The sequence below is a fragment of the Pollachius pollachius genome (assembly GCF_949987615.1).
Source record: "Pollachius pollachius genome assembly, chromosome: 3".
In the NCBI taxonomy this organism is placed as follows: domain Eukaryota; kingdom Metazoa; phylum Chordata; class Actinopteri; order Gadiformes; family Gadidae; genus Pollachius; species Pollachius pollachius.
In genome coordinates this window covers 12,111,817-12,131,216 of record NC_136936.1, presented here as the reverse complement: position 1 = coordinate 12,131,216, position 19,400 = coordinate 12,111,817, and the positions used below count along the sequence as shown (strand labels likewise).

At 45.2% G+C, this 19,400-nt stretch overlaps 2 protein-coding genes across 3 annotated transcripts; one reads left to right on the top strand and one right to left on the bottom strand.

Moving 5' to 3' along the window:
- Window positions 1-83: 83 nt before the first annotated feature.
- Window positions 84-16,457, bottom strand: ppp1r13l (protein phosphatase 1, regulatory subunit 13 like). Of its 2 annotated transcripts, none has more exons than XM_079732090.1 (13): window positions 16,294-16,457; window positions 8,254-8,314; window positions 7,885-8,000; window positions 6,602-7,322; window positions 5,729-5,824; window positions 4,774-4,862; window positions 4,273-4,597; window positions 3,549-4,042; window positions 3,008-3,145; window positions 2,514-2,647; window positions 2,078-2,244; window positions 1,534-1,727; window positions 84-1,126 (listed from the first exon to the last, which is right to left on the bottom strand). In XM_079732090.1, the coding sequence occupies exons 2-13, from the start codon at window positions 8,294-8,296 to the stop codon at window positions 1,091-1,093; spliced, it is 2,553 nt and encodes an 850-aa protein (XP_079588216.1). In that variant the 5' UTR covers window positions 8,297-8,314; window positions 16,294-16,457; the 3' UTR covers window positions 84-1,090. The 2 variants fall into 2 exon arrangements, with proteins under 2 accessions (XP_079588216.1, XP_079588215.1); XM_079732089.1 differs by lacking the exon at window positions 16,294-16,457 and adding an exon at window positions 15,764-15,946.
- An 800-nt stretch (window positions 16,458-17,257) lies between these two features.
- opa3 (outer mitochondrial membrane lipid metabolism regulator OPA3) lies at window positions 17,258-19,357 on the top strand. Its single transcript, XM_079732091.1, has 2 exons — window positions 17,258-17,404; window positions 18,426-19,357. The coding sequence occupies exons 1-2, from the start codon at window positions 17,263-17,265 to the stop codon at window positions 18,776-18,778; spliced, it is 495 nt and encodes a 164-aa protein (XP_079588217.1). The 5' UTR covers window positions 17,258-17,262; the 3' UTR covers window positions 18,779-19,357.
- The last annotated feature ends 43 nt before the right edge of the window (window positions 19,358-19,400 follow it).

Here is a 19,400-nt window from a genome sequence, read left to right as displayed (position 1 = left end):
AACAGGATACTGAGTATTTCTGTGCCCGTAAAAAAGGCTGCCGGATATCAAAATACACATTCTTCCTGATATATATTTATTCAACAAGATTCAGATTCATACACATAAACGATTGCTATATTGAGCAAAATAGAGAGGTTGAAATCCATCAGAGCTGTACATTTTCAATGTCAGAAAAAAACAGACTAAACTGTGAAAAGCGTTGGCCATGTTGGTCAGTTGGGTGGGTAAACCTTCTAGAATCATTGGGGCTTTTTGGACACAATGGATATTTTTTCTTAAGGCTACCTAAATGGTTTGCCGAACTAATTCCAAATGGAATGCAGAACTAGAAATAGAAGCATCGAGTTGCCATGGTTTTCGAAGCCTCTAAAAGAGGTTTCCCCACCCAACTACCCAGTATGGCCACTAGGTGAATAAGTTCGCTTCACAGCTGTTAAAAGAGTGTCATTGTATGAAGCAACCAGGTTGTGTGCCTTGCTGAAGGATACATTTAAACTACAACTCTACATAAAGAATACAAAACCATTCTCTTCTTTATTCTATAAACATTGTGAAGGCACTCGGTAAGTTCTGCCATCAAAGTACAAACTAAATTAATTTCTACGTTATCAGGACTTTTAGTGTGAGGCTGTGATTCATCTGGCCACACCTGTCTGGGATTGAACCAACTCCCTTCCCTTACAGGCTAGACCGGTCCGGTCAGCTGACTGGTCCAGTCCGTTTGGCGGTGTAAATATCTCCGGTCGCAATCAAAAGTACACAACAGACACTTAAAAGTTTATTTTTGTTCACACAGACAACTTGTGAGGCGTCACTAGAGGGATTTAAACTTTAGTTTAAGACACTTTACTATTTTCCACCACTGGCTTTCAACGAAACGCCCTACGCACAACTCTTCTTTTGCTCCTCACAATTGCAGCAGTTACAAACCAGTTGAAGTCCCTCCCCATGTCCACGTGTCTACCTGTCTGCCTGTCCACTTGTAAAGGCCAGGCCCAACTCCTTGACTCTCCCTGGTGGAGGGACATGGTGTAGAACACCAGATGAGACAACGTTGTCCTCTGATCCGTGAGCCCAGAGAGACGCATCAACACAGAGACTTAGGACGGACCTTTGGGAAGAGCTGCAGGAACAGACAGACAAGCAAAATATAAAATATATGAATTACGTGAGCACAGCTATGTTTTTTATTTCCACTTTGTATCTCAGCTTAAACCTTTGTTTTTAATTAACAAAAGGGAGACACGACAGAGAACCTGACCATGTAATTATTTTCTTCTCTAGCTCAAAGCACACGTTGCGCAAATCTCGCCTCATATCTGAAGCGTGACGCAAGCATCAACTAGAACCATGTTGTTGGAACGGAGCAAAGCACACAGTACTCGGCTGGCTTCAAATAGGACTTCCATCCATTCACCCATCTATCCATCCGACCATCCATCCAGCCATGAACATACACAGAATCCAACGTACATCATCATCAAAATTAATTAATTAATAATTCAAAGTAATAATAAAATACCCTCATACCCCAAAGTAGTTGTTGGGCACAAAGCCCTCGCGGCCGCAGAGCGAGGCCCACCACCAGTCCACCCCCTCGGCCTTCTGCAGGATGGTCACCATGTCCCCCTCATTGAAGCCCAGCTCGTCAGCGGCCTGCGCCTGGTAGCTCCACAGGGCGTACAGCACGCCGCTGTTGTCGGCTCCCATCGCCTCCTCCACACCTGGAGGGGGGGGGGGTCAGGGGTCAGCTGGTGCAAAGTTAAGGGAAGAGGGTCGATCTGTCTCTCTCTCTTAGTTCAGAGACAAGTGGAATTGTGTGCTTTGATGATTTGTCTTTGCTTTGTTACTTAAACCAAGCATCAAGCCAAGCATTTCTGTGTGTGTGTTTGTGTCTGTATCTGTGTGTCTGTGAATGCACATCTGTTTTTGTGTTCGTGTATGTGTGTACGTGCGTGTGTGTGTGTGTGTTCGTAGCTTTGAGAACATATGTGTGCGTTCGGTGTGCGTGTGTGCATGCAAGTGTGTGTGTGTGTGTGTGTGTGTGTGTGTGTGTCCTCCACCTAACCCTCACCTCTTAGGAAGCTCTCACACTCCTCGAACCCGAGGGCATAGGGGTCACACTTCTGCGCGGCGGTGGCCCCGTCACTCTCAGTGGTTGCCATGACGGCGGCCCCGTTACGGACCAGGAACTCACACAGCGGCCGGTCGTTGCAGGAAGCCGAGCAGTGCAGCGGGGTCCTGGGGGACAAACATCTGGGGTTACAGCTGGCTGCTATAGCAACAGTATATATGCTATGGGGATGGGGCTGTTGCTATAGTGACAGCATTGGTGCTGTGTAAAGGGGTCTGTTGCCATCACGACACTAACGGTGCTGTGGGGAAGGAGCTGTTGCTATAGCGACAGCATTTTTGGAGGGCTGATTCTGTTGTTGCTATAGTGACAGTGTTGCTGCTACAGTAACGGTATCGACATGACAGTGGGAGAAGAAAGAGGATGGTTTATTTACCAGCCGTGGCTGTCGGGGGCACTGACGTTGGCTCCGATCCGAACCAGGAAGTCCACAACATTGTAGTGGCCTCCACAAATGGCGTTGTGGAGCGCCGTGATGCCCTCGTCGTTGGGCTGGCTGGGATCACTCATCTAGAGGGGAGAAAGTCTTCAATGTCTCCCCTAAACAAAGTAAAACCTGCTCCTTGATGCACACCAGGCTTAGCAAGAGCCTTGGCTATGGGTGAATGAATGCTCATTGTTCAGCAAGTAATCTATGATGTTCTGTTCTATTATCAGAGGCTTTCCTCCAAAGCGACTGACAGGGAAGTCAGATAGATTCATTAAGTAGAAATGATGGAGCGAAGTAGCCAAGAAGTTATAAAACAGTTTCAGTAAAGTTCTCAGCCTTAGATAGAATGTGTGTCTAATGTCTAAGTTAGCCATGTATTCTCACGCACGCACGCACGCACGCACGCACACACGCACGCACGCACGCACACACACACACACCTCCTGGACGGCCTTCTGGACGGTCTCCAGCTCCCCGACCAGGGCCCCATCCAGCAGGAGCACCAGGGGGTTGAGGTGTGCCCGCCGCCCCACAGCCCTATTCTGCTTCTTGCTGCGCCGCAGGATGGAGTGATAGCTCTGCAGGGACAAAAAGAACTCGTCTTGACCCAAACATACCTGATAAACTGCCAGGGGCTAGATGAAGAGGAAGATATACACAGAGATACTCGGGAGATAACTAAACAGTTTTTTGAACTGGCCCTTTTAGGGTGGCTGAAATATTATAGTCTTTATAATTATAGCAAATCCATGTTCTTCTCTATTATTCATGCAGGTGTTTACTGTCGCTATTTAAACATGCATGTCTGCATATCAACAATGCATTTATAAATGTATAAATAATATTGCTGGCACTACAATGTCATGTACATACATGCTTCAATACAAAGACAGTACACCGAGAGGAGATATACATAGCATACGCTTCTAGGTCAACACAAACAGAGTATGTGGGAGAGGGCGGGAGCGAGGGGTTTCTTACCGGGTAGTCCTGGGAGGCAGGGAGGGGTGAGACCGCGGGGGAAGCAGGAGGGGAGGAGAGCGTCTCCTCCCCGTCGGAGGAGTCGCTCCCCCTCTCCCCTCCCCGCTGCTGCAGCCCCTTGCGGCGGAACAGCTTGTTGATGAGATGCTTGTACTGGTTGGGCTGGTACTGCGACGCCTTCTTCTGCGGCTGGGAATGGTCGACGGAGCCCCGCCTCTTGAGCGCCCGAGGGATCTCCGAGCGGATACGGAACACCTCCTCCATGTCATGGACCTGTTGGGCCTGGGGGGCCACCACGGGCTGCAGTCGCGTGGGGCTGAGGGGCCTGGGGGCCACTGCCGGGGGGCCCACCTCGCTGGCACCCTTTTGGGGCGACCCGCCCCCCTCGCTGGCACCCCTTTGGGGTGACCCGCGTGAGGACTCTGGGATGGAGGGCATGTAGTGGACCAGATCTAGCTTCTCTAGCTCTGCGTCCACGTCGCCAGAGTTCAGCACTGCAAAGACATTTCATAGATATACAATATAAGCTAATGATGTTTATATCTAATATTTCTAGTGCTCACATTGCTCATATTTTTTACCAAGTAACATCTTAAACTGTTTTACACTAAGTTATACTTTATTAATCAAAGACAGAAAATTAGGGCGATAAAGGTTTCAAAGGTGGTGTGTGTGTGTGTGTGTGTGTAGTGTCCAAAAGCATATATATTTTCCCGACTCCCACCTTCGCCATAGAATGCGGGCTGCATGGAAGAAGGGGGCGGGATCTCTCGGACTGAGGGTGGGGCCATTGGGAAATTTCCGCCCATCCCCAACCCATGAGGGCGGGCGATGGGTTCCCCTGCCCAGTGGGGGTTCTGCAGGCGCATGATGACCGACAGCGGGATGGGCTTGTGCTGGCGCGGTGTGGAGTTGGCCGGGGGGATTGAGATGCGGTTTATGATTGGTTGGGCCAGGTAGTGGAGGGGGGGCTGTGCCTCTGGGGGCACTGCGATGCGTGTGTTCCGCGGGAGCGAGCCCTGCCCGTAGTTGAAACCCGACAGGGAGTCCTTGAAAGGGAGTGAACAGGAGTGCAGCGCGTCAAACAGGAAGTGAAGGACATGAAGTATATTAAATATATAATTGTTATTTTTGACAATCCTCACAAAGCGAAACGATGCTTCTTTCTATTCTAAAGTGCTTTGAACAAAATAACTTAGTAAAAAGTAAATAGTTATTGAGAAACCTTCTTTTGGGTGAGGGCCGGCGTTGGTCCGTCCAGGTTGGACTCTCTCCAGCCACTGCTCGGCACCGCCGGTCTCATCCACTCCGTTGCTGGAAGAGCACAACATGTTCTCTGAGCTGCTCTGAGGTTGTTAACCACAGAGAACCGCTTCTCTGAGCTCATACAAGGTTTTTGACCACATATAACCTCTTCTCTAGGCCATGGGGTGCACGTTTTACAAAGAGCTCCACGGCGTCGCCATGGTAACGTAGAGACCCATAGCGTAGCCACGGCGGCTCCTTGACCCAGAAGTACAAGATTAAGGTTGAGATTGTTGAGCAGGGAGAGGGACACAATGTGCTGGCTGGATGCGGTCCAGGATTACCCCTGTTGTTGTACAGGGGTGATTCATGTTAGAAAGCAGGACAAAGGCTGTTTGTTGGTCTGGACCATCTGGGATTAGAGAGGAAGTTAACTCCTGCTGGGGCATGGTGTTAGAAGTTTCAGTAATCGTTTCAGCCTTATCATTGTAACTTTAACCAAGTTTTTCAATGATGATGTAAGGCCAGTGAAGTCAGGGGACCGTCAGAGTGAAGGAATATTTATAGTTCACCACATTGACGAAGTTCTGAGTGCAAGGGAGAGTGAGAGGGATTCATTTTTAAGAGGACAGTGTGTAAGCAGGAGGGAAAGTGTTGAAGTGACAGAGGGCTAGTGTGAGTGTGAGAGATTCATTTTTTAATTCCTTTGGCAAAGTAAACGTTTGATTTGTTTCTATGTTACAATAAAATGTAGCGAGTGATGTGTGAGCGATAGAGCGAGAGAGTGAGAGAGTCACAGAGTTACAGACTGACAGAGTGAAAGAGTGAAAGAGTGAAATAGTGAGAAAGAGTAACAGCAAATATTGAGAGTGTGAAGAGTGCGAGTGGGAGATTGAAAAAGGGAGAGTGAAAGAGGGAGAGTTGTGTGAGCTCACTGTCGTAGGTGTGGTGATGTTTCTTATTAGAAGAGAAGGCATCCAGATCTGTCTCGTTCCACCTGCCAGTAGTCTTCTGGTGCTGCAAACCCTCCTCTGAGAGAGAGAGAGAGAGAGAGAGAGAGAGAGAGAGAGATACAGAGAGAGAGAGATACAGAGAGGGAGAGAGAGAGAGAGAGAGAGAGAGAGAGAGAGAGAGAGAGAGAGAGAGAGAGAGAGAGAGAGAGAGAGATACAGAGAGGGAGAGAGAGAGAGAGAGAGAGAGAGAGAGAGGGTGTACAGTGGGAGAGTGCTTAAGAGAACACAGCCATGTCAGGTTAATATTTGAACTTTAATCTTTTGATTGCTATTTGCATTGTAAACATGTTGAGGATATCATGTCATTATGATAATGAATTACACACCAGCTAAATAGAACTCTGATTGCCATTGTTGCGATAGCACTGCTTTCTGCTGCTGCAGGTCACACAACTAATTATACATCTGGACTCAAAACAAAGCCTGCTAAAAGTCAGTAGGCAACAGGTAAATAGTTAAAAGGTGATCAATCACACAGGTGAAATTGTCTATTGAGCCGTTGCGTAGTCATGAACATACTACCAAAAAAGGCCTAGGATTCTAAAATCAATTTGAAGCTATTGTGGAAATATTAGTCAGCTACGATTTCACCATTAGGGAGATGGCTCCATCCAAAGCAACGTCCTGGAGCAGAGAGGGGTCAGGGGCATCCTGCCCAAGGATGTCAATGGGTTGCTGTGGACACTGGGGATCGCCCCCAGAACCTTTCGTTTAGGATTTAAACGCCCTAGCCTCTATTCCCACCAGCAACACCTGACTGGTTTGCTCCACACCCTTCCCCCCTCCCCCACTCACCTTTTTGCTTCATGCCTCCAAAGTTGCGTGGCAGCGTGCTAGCGAGGAGGGGGCTGCCGCCAAACGGGCGAGGGGAGGAGCTTCTGTCACTGCCAGGCGACCTGCGACCCATCGAGCCCGTGTCATGTGGAACCCGCAGACCACCGGACGGGTGCATCTGCTGAGCGGCGCCGTGTTGCCATTGGTCAAAGCCGAGGAGGGTGGTGGGGCTAGAGGCGGGGCTGCTGTCCATGAAGCTGGAGGAGTTACGGGGGCTGCAGGCCCTGCGGGGGCTAAGGTTGCGGCGCCGGGAGCGGGGCGACTGGTTGGGGCTGATCGGCTGCTGCTGCTGTTGGGCGTAGGTGAAGGTGGCGGAGTAGCGTTGGAGTGGGGAGTTGGCGTCAAAGGACGGCTGAGGGGAGGTGAGGGGGGAGGGGGGGAGCTTCCTGCTGCTGGTGGAGATGAGAGCGTCATGTGGGCGGGGGGGGAGGGAGGAGGAGGAGGAGCTCCTGACACTGATGGAGGGCACCTTGCTGGACGCCTGGGGGCTGGAGATCCTGGGGGTGGAGGAGGAGCCGGTGTAGGAGCTGGAGTAGGCGGAGGAGGGGATGCTGGAGACGGAGTCTGAGCGGGAGGCGGTGCTCGAGGCGGTGGGGGTCATGGACGGAGCGACGGACATGGGCCTGTCTCTCTGTATCGAGGAGGCGGAGGAGGAGGAGGCGGTGCCGTAGAGGGAGGAGGTCTGCAGGAAGGACACATGCTCATTGAGCACCGTCGGACCACACACACATTTATGCAGGCTTCTACTCACCGTCTCACACGCACACACACACTGACCCATTAACCTGATGCATTCTTCAACAAATCCCAAAACCGCTGTTATCTCCACTAGAATAACTTGTCTGCCTTCCCTAGCGTTTACTAGAGAGTGGGCGTGCTTGCACCGATTGCTCGTAAAGTTGAGGCTGTGAATGAACGACTGGGATACAACAAAGAACACACAAACACACACACTCACAATTATGTAGACACACGCCATACATTATAAAGAGAGACAAAGGTCAAAGCAATGTTCTTTTATGTGGATGCTTCAGGCCAGGGTGTGTCTACTGCTCAATTGGAATTCTGAATATGTGTCTGTTTGCTGAAGAATTGAAAGTACTACCGCATGTCTGTTCTGCATGTACTGAATGTTTGCCAAGGTGTGTGTGTGTGTGTGTGTGTGTGTGTGTGTGTGTGTGTGTGTGTGTGTGTGTGTGTGTGTGTGTGTGTGTGTGTGTGTGTGTGTGTGTGTGTGTGTGTACCTGGTAGCCAGGCTGCGGGGGGCTGGGGGTGACCTCATGCATCATGGAGTTGAACTCTCGGGACAGCTCGTCGGCCGTCGCCAGCGAGGCATTCAGGTCGTTGCTGATGGACTGGACTGAAGGGAAACAACAACCAATCAGAGAGAGGCAGGACAACACCAACCCAGGTTTTTCATAATTAATTTCCTCATAATTGATTCTATGTTCTATCTGTTCTTTGTTGTGTGAATTGGTGAATCTATATCTGTCTATGTGGAAAATAAACAAACGAAAATTTTGATTAAAAACATTGTATTTGACATTATAACCAAAAATTATGAACTGTGTACAGTTACTTATTTTTATGACTTTTCAACAACTGATACTCACACATCATGTTACTGGAGTATCCGGTCTGGGAAGTCATGGTCATTCGGTGGCTTTCACACTCCTGTTCAAACAGAAACACAGAAACACAGTCCTGATGCTATTCACTCCACGGATACATACAGCAGGTAGACATATACGTCATATACGTGTTACAGCTACCTTGATAGACAGCTGCAGAATACCTTCCTGTCTTCAAAGAACATCTAAAGACCCACCTCTTCAAAGAGTATAGAACTGACTTTGCTGTTTTTCTCTTGAATACTGAAATAATTACTATCGTTGTTTTTCTGATCCATGAGCTACTCTGCAATCTTTTGTTTTTGGAAGATCTTGCAGATCTATAGCCTTTTTTGGAGTTGCTCCTATTTAAATAGTGTGCTTCGATTTTTCCTCACTTGTAAGAGCCTTCGGATAAAAGAGTTGACCCACTGATGAATGTAATCTGAAACACAGCCCAAAACATCTGTGATCTCAGCTAGAACACGCTGTCAGCCTTCCCAAGCGTTCCCGAGAGTCTGACTAGTGGCACGCACACCCCCTCAGTGTGATCGGAGAAACCAGAAGCACCACACACATCAGGGCTGACAGTTGTCAACCACCTTCCCCTCCAGCCCCGGAGCGATTTGACTGACAACACCAGCCAGGGCTCTACATGTCAAAACAAGCTGCTTCATACATTCCCAGATGATACGTTCCCATGGCCGGCAGGTAACACTGCTTAGGGCCTCCTCTATGTCTTGACAGGCCTTGTTGCTTAGTGATAACTGTATGGATGTCTGGTAGTCATGCCTTATGTCTGATAACTGTATGGCTGTCTGGTAGTCATGCCTTATGTCTGATAACTGTATGGATGTCTGGTAGTCATGCCTTATGTCTGATAACTGTATGGCTGTCTGGTAGTCATGCCTTATGTCTGATAACTGTATGGATGTCTGGTAGTCATGCCTTATGTCTGATAACTGTATGGCTGTCTGGTAGTCATGCCTTATGTCTGATAACTGTATGGATGTCTGGTAGTCATGCCTTATGTCTGATAACTGTATGGCTGTCTGGTAGTCATGCCTTATGTCTGATAACTGTATGGCTGTCTGGTAGTCATGCCTTATGTCTGATAACTGTATGGATGTCTGGTAGTCATGCCTTATGTCTGATAACTGTATGGATGTCTGGTAGTCATGCCTTATGTCTGATAACTGTATGGATGTCTGGTAGTCATGTCTTATGTCTGATAACTGTATGGCTGTCTGGTAGTCATGCCTTATGTCTGATAACTGTATGGATGTCTGGTAGTCATGCCTTATGTCTGATAACTGTATGGATTTCTGGCAGTCATAGCTTCTGTCTGATAACTGTATGGCTGTCTGGTAGGGGTGCATGATGTCTGATAGCTATATGACTGTCTGGTAGGGTTACATGATGTCTGATAACTGTATTGCTGTCTGGTATGGATACATGATGTCTGACAGTTATATGTGTAGTTGAATCAAATCAGAATCTGACATTTTCCAAATATAAAAGGGATTCATTTTCATGAAGGTGTGAGCATTCAATGAGGATATAGAAATGATCTATAGTTGAAGGAAATACATGAATATACATATCCAGTTTGTATAGTACTTAAAGTACAAGTCTCATAGCTGTATGAGTGTCTGGTAGATGAATGGAAGTCTGATTGTTTGCGGATGTCTGGCTGGCTTTCGTATTCATGTTGAGTAACCACTGAGCCAGCTGTTCTGGCATCATACAATGACTAATGTCCCTTTCCTTCAAAGGCTAGTTCCCAGACCTACATGTAGCATGTGTGTGTGTGTGTATGTGTGTGTGCTTGTGTGTGTTTGTGTGTGCTTGTGTGTGTGTGTGCGTGTGTGTGCGTATGAGTGTGTTTATGTGCCTATGTGTGTGTACCTTTGTGTGTGTGTGTGTGTGTGTGTGTGTGTGTGTGTGTGTGTGTGTGTGTGTGTGTGTGTGTGTGTGTGTGTTATGTGTGTGTGGGTGTGCCTGCATGTGCCTGCGCGTGTGTGTGCTAATGTGTCTTTGTCTGTGTATTTTGACTCAGACTAAGATGGAATTTAGGACATCGCACTTCGTGGCTATCCATTGAATATAGGTCTGCTAAGCTCAACAAAACTGCAACTGTCGGCTCTGCAATTATAATAGTATTAATGTTTAAGTATTGTACTTTAAGTCTTTGCTGATTACCTCTTAAACATTTATCTACATCTTATCATCTAATCAATGTTTTTTTTATTCTGATGTAAAACAACTAATAGCTTATTACCATTTCAGGTAATATAGGCAAGAGATGCAGGTAGACAGACAGTAGGAATGAATATGCGTATCACAAGCAGACATTCGTAATTTGGGTGTATTTTTTACCCAGTATAAATTGTCATCTGCCTGATGTCCAAATGGGGCTAACCCTAGCGTAATTCCACATTGAGTTCCCCCACCCAGCTAGCATTTAGAACCAAGATGAAAATAAAGATGGCAGCTAAGTGAATAAGGCCCAATGTTTGCTGCTTCACCTTCAGGGTTCAGAGGAAAACTGGACTCAGCTAATAATAGCATACAATAGTATAAACATAGCTAAGGTCATCCATCAGTCAATGACTAAACCATTTGCACCATTTGTACACACACAGAACGTGAAATACATCCTTTCGTAATAACGAAATAAGCGATTGCAAATATGTCATTATCTCCGCACCTTTAAACACAAACACACACACACACATACACACGCACACACACACACACACACACAAATGCGCAGGGGGAGTGGGCAACATACTAGGCCTTGGTAGACCAAGACCTGGTCTAAGCTCCACATTCCGGTCCACACCTCTCACTCCGAACCTTTAGAGTGCAACCATGACGGATTACGTGACGCTTATCTCAGTTTGTAAGGACAAGCAAAAAAAAAAAAAAAAAAAAAGTTTTTTTAAAAAGTTTCTCTATCTCCCTCCTTCCCTCACTCTCTCTGACTCATAAAGGCCTGGTTGATCTCTCTCTCTCTCTCTCTCTCTCTCTCTCTCTCTCTCGCTCTCTCTCTCTCTCTCTCTCTATCTCTCGCTCTCTCTCTCTATCTCTCGCTCTCTTGCTCTCTCTCTCTCTCTCTCGCGCTCGCTCGCTCGCTCTCTCTCTCTCTCTATCTCTCGCTCTCTTGCTCGCTCTCTCTCTCTCAGGAATGCATTTCACCCTTTCCTCTTCTCCTGTAGGCCTACTGGTGTGTGCTGTGTTCTCTTACATGTGACTATTCCTAATAGCACTGCCGTGGTCTGAAGCGTGCCACGCCACAACACAAACACTTTCTTAATCGTAGAGATTAGCCTGTTTTTGATCGCTTTAGTTTGAAAAAAAGTACCTTGATTGTTTTTTGGTTGGGTAAAAGAAAATGCCCTTTTCTCTTCCTTATCTCTCCGTCAAGAAGAGAGAAAATCACACTTATACTTTGATGTTGCAACAACTCAACAGTTTGATTCAGTCAGAATCAAACTGTCATTTTTCTTATTCTCACACATCTTTTTTCCCCTGTATAATTTATATTGATATTAGTTGAGATATATATCTCAACTTACTTCGTTATCTTCCTTGTCAATTATTTTCAAGCTTCTAACTTTATAAGTTAGTCGGACACATGTCTCAATGTCTGTTACTGTAATTCTACGGTGACCTGTGTTATCCTTCCATTCACCCTTAACCAACAGCAGCAGGAAACCTTCACTTCCTGGCTACAGACATGGGAGTGGGCCAACGCCACATTTCACCGGCATTGCCCATGATGCAGTTGAACAGGACAGGGTGTCTCCCTGTTGGTTACTGATCAACCCCACCCTCCCGCCTCCACACACTCATCACATGTTGCATAACTCAAAGATCATCAACAGCCCTCTAACTCCCACTAACAAATCCACTGGTTTGGGTTGAATCATAAATAATGTCCCTCTCTCTCTCTCTGTCATTATCTCTCTCCCGCCCTCATTCCCTCCTCCGGTTTGCTGTTCTCCTCCTTGCTCCTTGTCTCTGAGAGTGGGTGGAGGACGGTTAGAGAGACTTGGCAGTGGTTGGCGGAGGTTTGCGGCTCAATGGGGAAAGAAATCCAGAGTGAATTATACTCTGGGCTCTTGGCTTCTAAACAAGAGACTGGCAGACATTTTGGAGGTTGGGGGGGACATTATGGGGGCTTTCAGTGCTAAATAGGATGACCATGCTGTTTCACTTCAAAGGTCCACGCCTATACCACGGTAACCACAGTAACCATGGTAACTGTGGTTTCAAGACGGCTGTAACTGATTTGGGTCAAATTACATTAAAACTGTTTGTTGAGCAGATAGACAGAGCCATTTAGAGCTGGATGTTGGGGTTGGTGTCTTGTCTTGACCCCCCCATGCTCCTTCCCAGGCAGGATGCACTTGGATATGAAAAATATTTGCCTCAGAATTATTTAAATATTTGTCACTGAAGTGTTATGGAAGTGCGACAACTAACAGCCGATGACTGTCCTTCACTCCCAATGAATTCCAGGAGATGATGAGCGTAGAAGCTCTGTTGGTCTTATCAGAAGAGAAGGTCAGTGAATGAAGGCAAAGTTCACAGCTTAATAAAGTAAACAGCAGTACTATCTGGTCGGCTAGCGAGCGGCTGAAGGGGTGAGGGGGATGGAAACTGCCTGAAAGCTATGTGTGACCTGTCACTGTCGAGTATCAGGACTCAAAACACACAGAAATAGCAAAAGTTAGAGACGAGAGACCAAACCCTTTCTTCGAATGATAAAAATATATTATACATGAGAAGACTAAACTAAACTAAACCACGGCCAGCTGATGCTGACCAGGGGTCAATGAGAGCTGTCTCCATGCTGACTCCCCGACTACAATTCATTGAAGCTATAACACATGAGAGGAAGGGCTGTTATACTGACTATATTGTACTATCATAATATATATTATTATATTACCCTCCTGGTGTCTACAGGAGTTTTTTTGAAAATGGAGGGAAAAATATTCATAGTGTTCATAGTTGTGTGGACAGGGCAATGGATTTACCCAAAAAAATTGCACTATGTTTCCATTCTCATTTGGATGTCGTTAAGATGTTGCGTAGCTTCAGGTTCAATGAATCGATGTAGTCTTATTAAGGAGTTGGACCGGTAACCGGAGTGTGGCCATTTTCGAATCCCGACCGGTAGGCAAAAAGAAAATGGGGGAGTAGTTGTGTTGTACGTCCTCATCCATGGATGAGATGCCCTTGAGCAAGTTACTTGAAACGCCCACCTGCTCCCTGGGCGCTGCACTGCGGCTGCCCAATGCCCCGGGTTTTCTGGTGTGCCCTATGTGTTCACCGGCTCCCGGATGGGTTTAAAGCAGAGAAAGAAATTCCCCCGAAAAGGGACAATAAAGGATAACTTAACTTGCACGCCGTTTGGCTCAGGAAGGTCTTTTGGAAGCTTGCACACCTCATGAAATAAATACTTAAAGACAAGGTACTTGGTGTCTTGTACTTGCCCTGTTTGGTTTTTTTGCCATCCAGAGCAAACATTAAGTCATTTGGAATACTAGTTTAGGATATCCAAAATGAATTACAAGTGAGGCTGAGAACAATAAATGCTTCAAATCAAAATAATACGTAGCTACACAAATTTACCTAAACCTTTACAAAGCTGTGGCCCACAACCACAGGTAGCTCTCGGTGACTTAAAACCAAAGCTTGCATTATTACTTATAAGCTAGGTGGTTCCCTTACACTATTTCTGGTGGATGTTACAGTTCTGCTAATGCAATGAGCCATGTGGAAGTACAGCTACCTCTCAAACTGTTTCAGATTTACAGGTAGACACCAGATTTACAGGACACACTGCACTAACCTGGTCCTAATTAACGATTAACTATAAATTATGCCCCCCCCCCCCCCACACACACACACACACACACACACACACACACACACACACACACACACACACGCATACTATGAAACCTTCATGCACACAAACCTGTAGCCCGGCAAGGTATTCCTTCCAAAGTGCCATTGCCAAACCAAACACATTCCAGAATGAGCTTCTTAAATCACGGTAATAACAATTATAGGCTGTACCAACAAAGGAAAAATGTAATGGGAGCAATGTGTTATAGCCAATGCTCCATCATATAATATTATGCCGGATGCTGTGTTAATACATCAAGATCCATTCAGTTATTTCATATTTTAACGTTCAATATTCCAGAATCTGAGCAAAATATACATGAAATATATTTAATGTATATTTATGTCCATTTTGTACATATATACAGTATGTGCATATTTTCCAAGACTTAATTTATGATTTCTGTGTTAATATTGTACTTTGTTCTATATTTTTAGTACCATTTTTCCATCTTGAGCAGAGCAACTGAAGGAAAAGAATCCCCTTGGATGAATGAGGAATCTGAATGTGAATTAATCTGAAGTCAATCATGTGTTTTGGTTCAGACTGTAATGAAAATATCCCACTGATCCTGAATCAGATGACAGTAATTTTGCACTCCACTGTTTGTGGTTGATGATTGACATTGCATGCGTTCTGCTCCCCCTCTACTTCACAGACACACACACAGACAGTCACAGATACAGACAAACAAACAAAGACACACACTCACACAAACAAACAACACATACACACAGACACAGACTCAGACACAGACACAGAGACACACACACAGTGAAACACACACGCACGCACGCACACACACACACACACACACACACACACACACACACACACACACACACACACACACACACACACACACACACACACACACACACACACACACACACACACACACTCACCGTGTGCTCTGGGATAAGTGTTTGTTTGGCTGGATACATGTATTCTGCTATGTATAATTTATTTATTTGAAGCCCATAAACTGTATGCAAATTTTTTGCCGATACATGAAAGGTATATAGGCTCTTATCATACATGACCGGTAGCAGAATACAATTAAACATGGGTCTGGTTGTATACTAGTATATATTACATATTATTACATGTATTTCGCTCTATATGTTCATGTATATGATCTCTCTATCTCTCTCTCCCTCCCCCCCCCCCCCCCATAGTTTTTCTCTCTCTCTCTCTCGTCGGGGGACGAATGTCACAGCACTGTACAAACAACCCGTCATTCCTTTAGAGTTTGACACGTAACGTCTATCCACGTTTAGGAAGACATTCGATCTATAGGTGTGTGTGCTTGGGTGCATGTGTATGAGGGGTGTGCGCATATGTGTTGGTAAGTAGAGATGAGAGAGTGAGATAGACAGACAGACAGACAGACAGACAGACAGACAGACAGACAGACAGACAGACATGCCTTGATAGATCAATAATAAGTCAGTGAATAATCACCGATAGAGCCAGGTCAATTACGCGTCACTCCAAATTACAGGTGAAGTGGTTGCAGAAATGTGCCGTCAGCCAACAAATAGTTTGTGCACAGGTTGCAGCAAGTAGAGTATCTCTAAACCTTACCCAGGCTGTCGAGCGGGTTCTCATTGCGCACTAACTGTATCCTTCTTCAATACCCCCAAGCCGCGTAACATTATGTTCTGACATTTGTCAAGATAGAGAAAGGAAGGAAAAGGCTACGTTTTCTGATTAGAGCGTTGGGTTTGTTTCCCAAACATCGGTTGTAGGCAGACGTTGAGTAGCCCTCGTGAATAACTACATCCACATTGTGTATCTGTCTATAGCCTACTGCAATTTGGCTACCGAGTTGGCCGGCAGAAAACATCTGATTTTCATTAGTAGAAGTCTCGACAGGCTCCTCCTCGGACCGAGCAATAAACCAAACTGCGAGGGAGAAAACTTCCCGTGGTGAAGTGAAGCCTAGAACAGACGTTAAAATACAGCATATACAGAAGAAACCTTTTATAATAAAATAATCGTATAATCGGAATAAACATAATGACCAGACAGTAGCGATAGTTTTAGATACCACGCGGGAAGGCACAAGCGAGACAAAAGTAAATAAAGGTAATCGAAGTATATCATTTCCTTACCCTCAAAAAAAGTGCGACACTGTTCTTCCTTGTCCTGAAACCGCTCGCAGTTGCTATTTGGTCTTGAGTGTGACTTTGAAGCGCTCCGTCTCTACTGCTCCTAGGAGTGTACCCCCAGACGTGAAATCACAGTTGTGTTGAGTGAGGCTATTCTTGATCCTGGTACAGCCCACTGTTGTCTCGCTGTAATCCGATCCAGGTGTTGAGACCACAGCTGGCAGCACAGGTAGACAGGGACTATACCATTACGTTTCTTCCAATAAGAATCGTTATACCGTTTTTTTCTTTTTAATGTTTGTTTTTTATTGTTGTTAGAAATATTTAATTAAGGAAATTATAATTCCATAACCACCATTGCCTTTGCTTACCCTACCTCTAGAGTAGAAATATTTACAGTATTTACCTGTATGTTTCTGTATATACATATACATCTTTAACCCTGGCCATATTGCACAATACATTTGGTACATCTCTCTGTTCATCCTGTTTTAATTTTACACATAATAATAATATTCTTCATTTCTGTTAAACGTTATATTTTATTTTATTCTTTTTTATTCGATTGTATTTTTATTTAATTATTTAAGCACAGAAAATACAGAGTAGCCTATGTCACACACACACACACACACACACATTTCACTGCATATCCTGTATAAGTATCGGACAAATATAAACCTTTGAATCTTTGAATACACTGTATAGGCTACACTATAATGCATACATTTTTTTTATTGAAGGAGGAAGGCTTTTCGCCAAGTCTAGACGCTTATGAAACAGTCAAATTACATAAATTATGGTTTTATTTAACGATTCCACAACATAGACTGCAAAGTTCCCCACGGGGGATGTATTACGCCGATAGACTGTATGTTTACGTATGACACGTTCATGAATAATCATGACAACGTCAAGTACAGCGTCCACAGCCTGGTCCCGCCCCCCAAAAAACCTACAGCTTCCGCTAAGATGGTAGTCGGTGCGTTCCCCATCGCCAAGCTCCTCTACCTCGGAGTGAGGCAGATGAGCAAACCCGTTGCTAACAGAATAAAAGCAGGTGCAGTGAGAAGTGAATTCTTCAAGAACTATATCTGTCTTCCTCCAGCACAACGTAAGTATTAAGTATAAGCGGTAGTCATTGACAGGTTGCTATCAGTGTCCTACACAGCTAAAGGTTGGGTCCACAGACTGATGGGCGTGATCATATATGGCAACCAATAGGATTCAGGCTTGTTGGTCGCATTCATGAGGCAATAGTAGCTGACCAATTGGAATGGAAATCTTCGATGAAGGCGGGTCTTCCCCTAAACGAACCAAACCGACACTGTTGAACTGTATTTCCAAGTGTATTTGCCATTCAACTCTGTAATAACAAAAAAAAGATCGTACGGTTTAACTTTGATTGCAGTGAACTACTCCGTAGCGTAATAGTTATATTCTGATATTTTTGATAGCCTTGTCATGTGTTTTGACACGATTGTTGGACGTCCATCTATTTTTATTTTTCACCTTGTCTGCCGGCCTCCTGCGTCTCATCTGTTCGAACAGGAGATAACCTAGCGATCATGAATGTTGCTATTGCCTTCCTTTGTCTTTCCAGGGCACACTTCTCTATTTGAATGTCAAATAATCAAAATAAATGTCTGCCCAGTTATGAACATGTTATGGATTTTAAGGAATACACAAATATTACGCTCACCACCGTAATGTCAGCCTCAAGAATCTCAACTACTAATAATGTTATGTATAGAGAGATTTTCAGTATTTATTTGCTTTTTTTTTACTTTGCCTTTATTTTCTTATCTTTTTTATCTATTATACTAATTTTTTGCATATGTTTTCTTTTCTATGAATTAATTTTTAATAAATTTATTGCATGACAATGTTTATATGTGAAGCACTTTGAGTCTGCCTTGTGTATGAAAAGTGCTATATAAATAAAGTTGCCTTGCCTTGCCTAGTTCTTACCATACAACATTTACCCATATTTAAATGTTTATCTCTCTGTTTATCTCTCTCTTTCTTGATTTCTTTTACCGTCCTGTACTTTCTGCTGTGACACCGTCATTTCCCATCTGAGATTGATATAGAAAATCTAATCTTACAATTTGAGTGGTTCTATTTCTCATTAGTGTACCACTGGATTGAGATGAGGAGCAAGATGAGGATCATGGGGTTCCGCGGCTCCAACATCAAGCCGCTGAACGAGGAAGCAGCGGCAGAATTGGGGGCTGAGCTCCTTGGCGAAGCCATCATTTTCCTGATTGGCACGGGATGCATGGTGCTGGAGTACAGCCGCCAGGCCTCCAACTCGGCCCGCAAAGAGGAGGAGCTGAGCCAGACCATCAGCAGCTTGCAGACGCAGCTGGGCGAGCTGGCCCTCAGCACTGAGATCATGGACGCCCAGCTCCGAGAGGTCAACCGCCTACTACTGTCTCTCCCTAGCCCGGCCCCAACCCCGACCCCGACCCCAGCAAGGGTATGAAGTAAAGCTTTCTGGGAGCCTGGCACGGCAGCATCTGGCTGTTAGTCTCGTCTGTTTCAAGGGAAAGACATGGAGACGGAACAGCGTTACACTGCAGTGTGCCCGGCAACCAGAGACCCATGCTTCGTTCACACACATCCTTGTCTGTCGCGGCCACCTCGGGCGCCAAAGGGGGGACAAAAGTGTTAATGCTATCATTAGCATAACCAGTTCTAGAACGAGGCTATCGCTATGATATTCATAGTATTGTTCTCATACTGGCCGTGCATGTACAGTACATTGGTAACCCAGGATAGGGTTCTGAAATGGCTTAGATTCATTCATATCATCATCAGATGGGCCACGTGATTTTCATTGATGTTTTGGGTGAAATTAATTTACTATATTGCAGAATCAATGTGTGTGTTTTTGGCTTGAACTATATCCAAGAACCCAAATGTTGTAGGTCACACAGGTTGGATTGCACTGAACAATTTATAATCCAGAGATTGGTCCCACCGACGTGTGTTAGAGGTTGATTGACAGCTGATGTAGTGTTTACATCTAGCTGGCTCTCAATACAATACAGCCTGTGCCATAGAAGTGTAAATTAATCATTGTAAAATAAAGTCTAAATTATAAA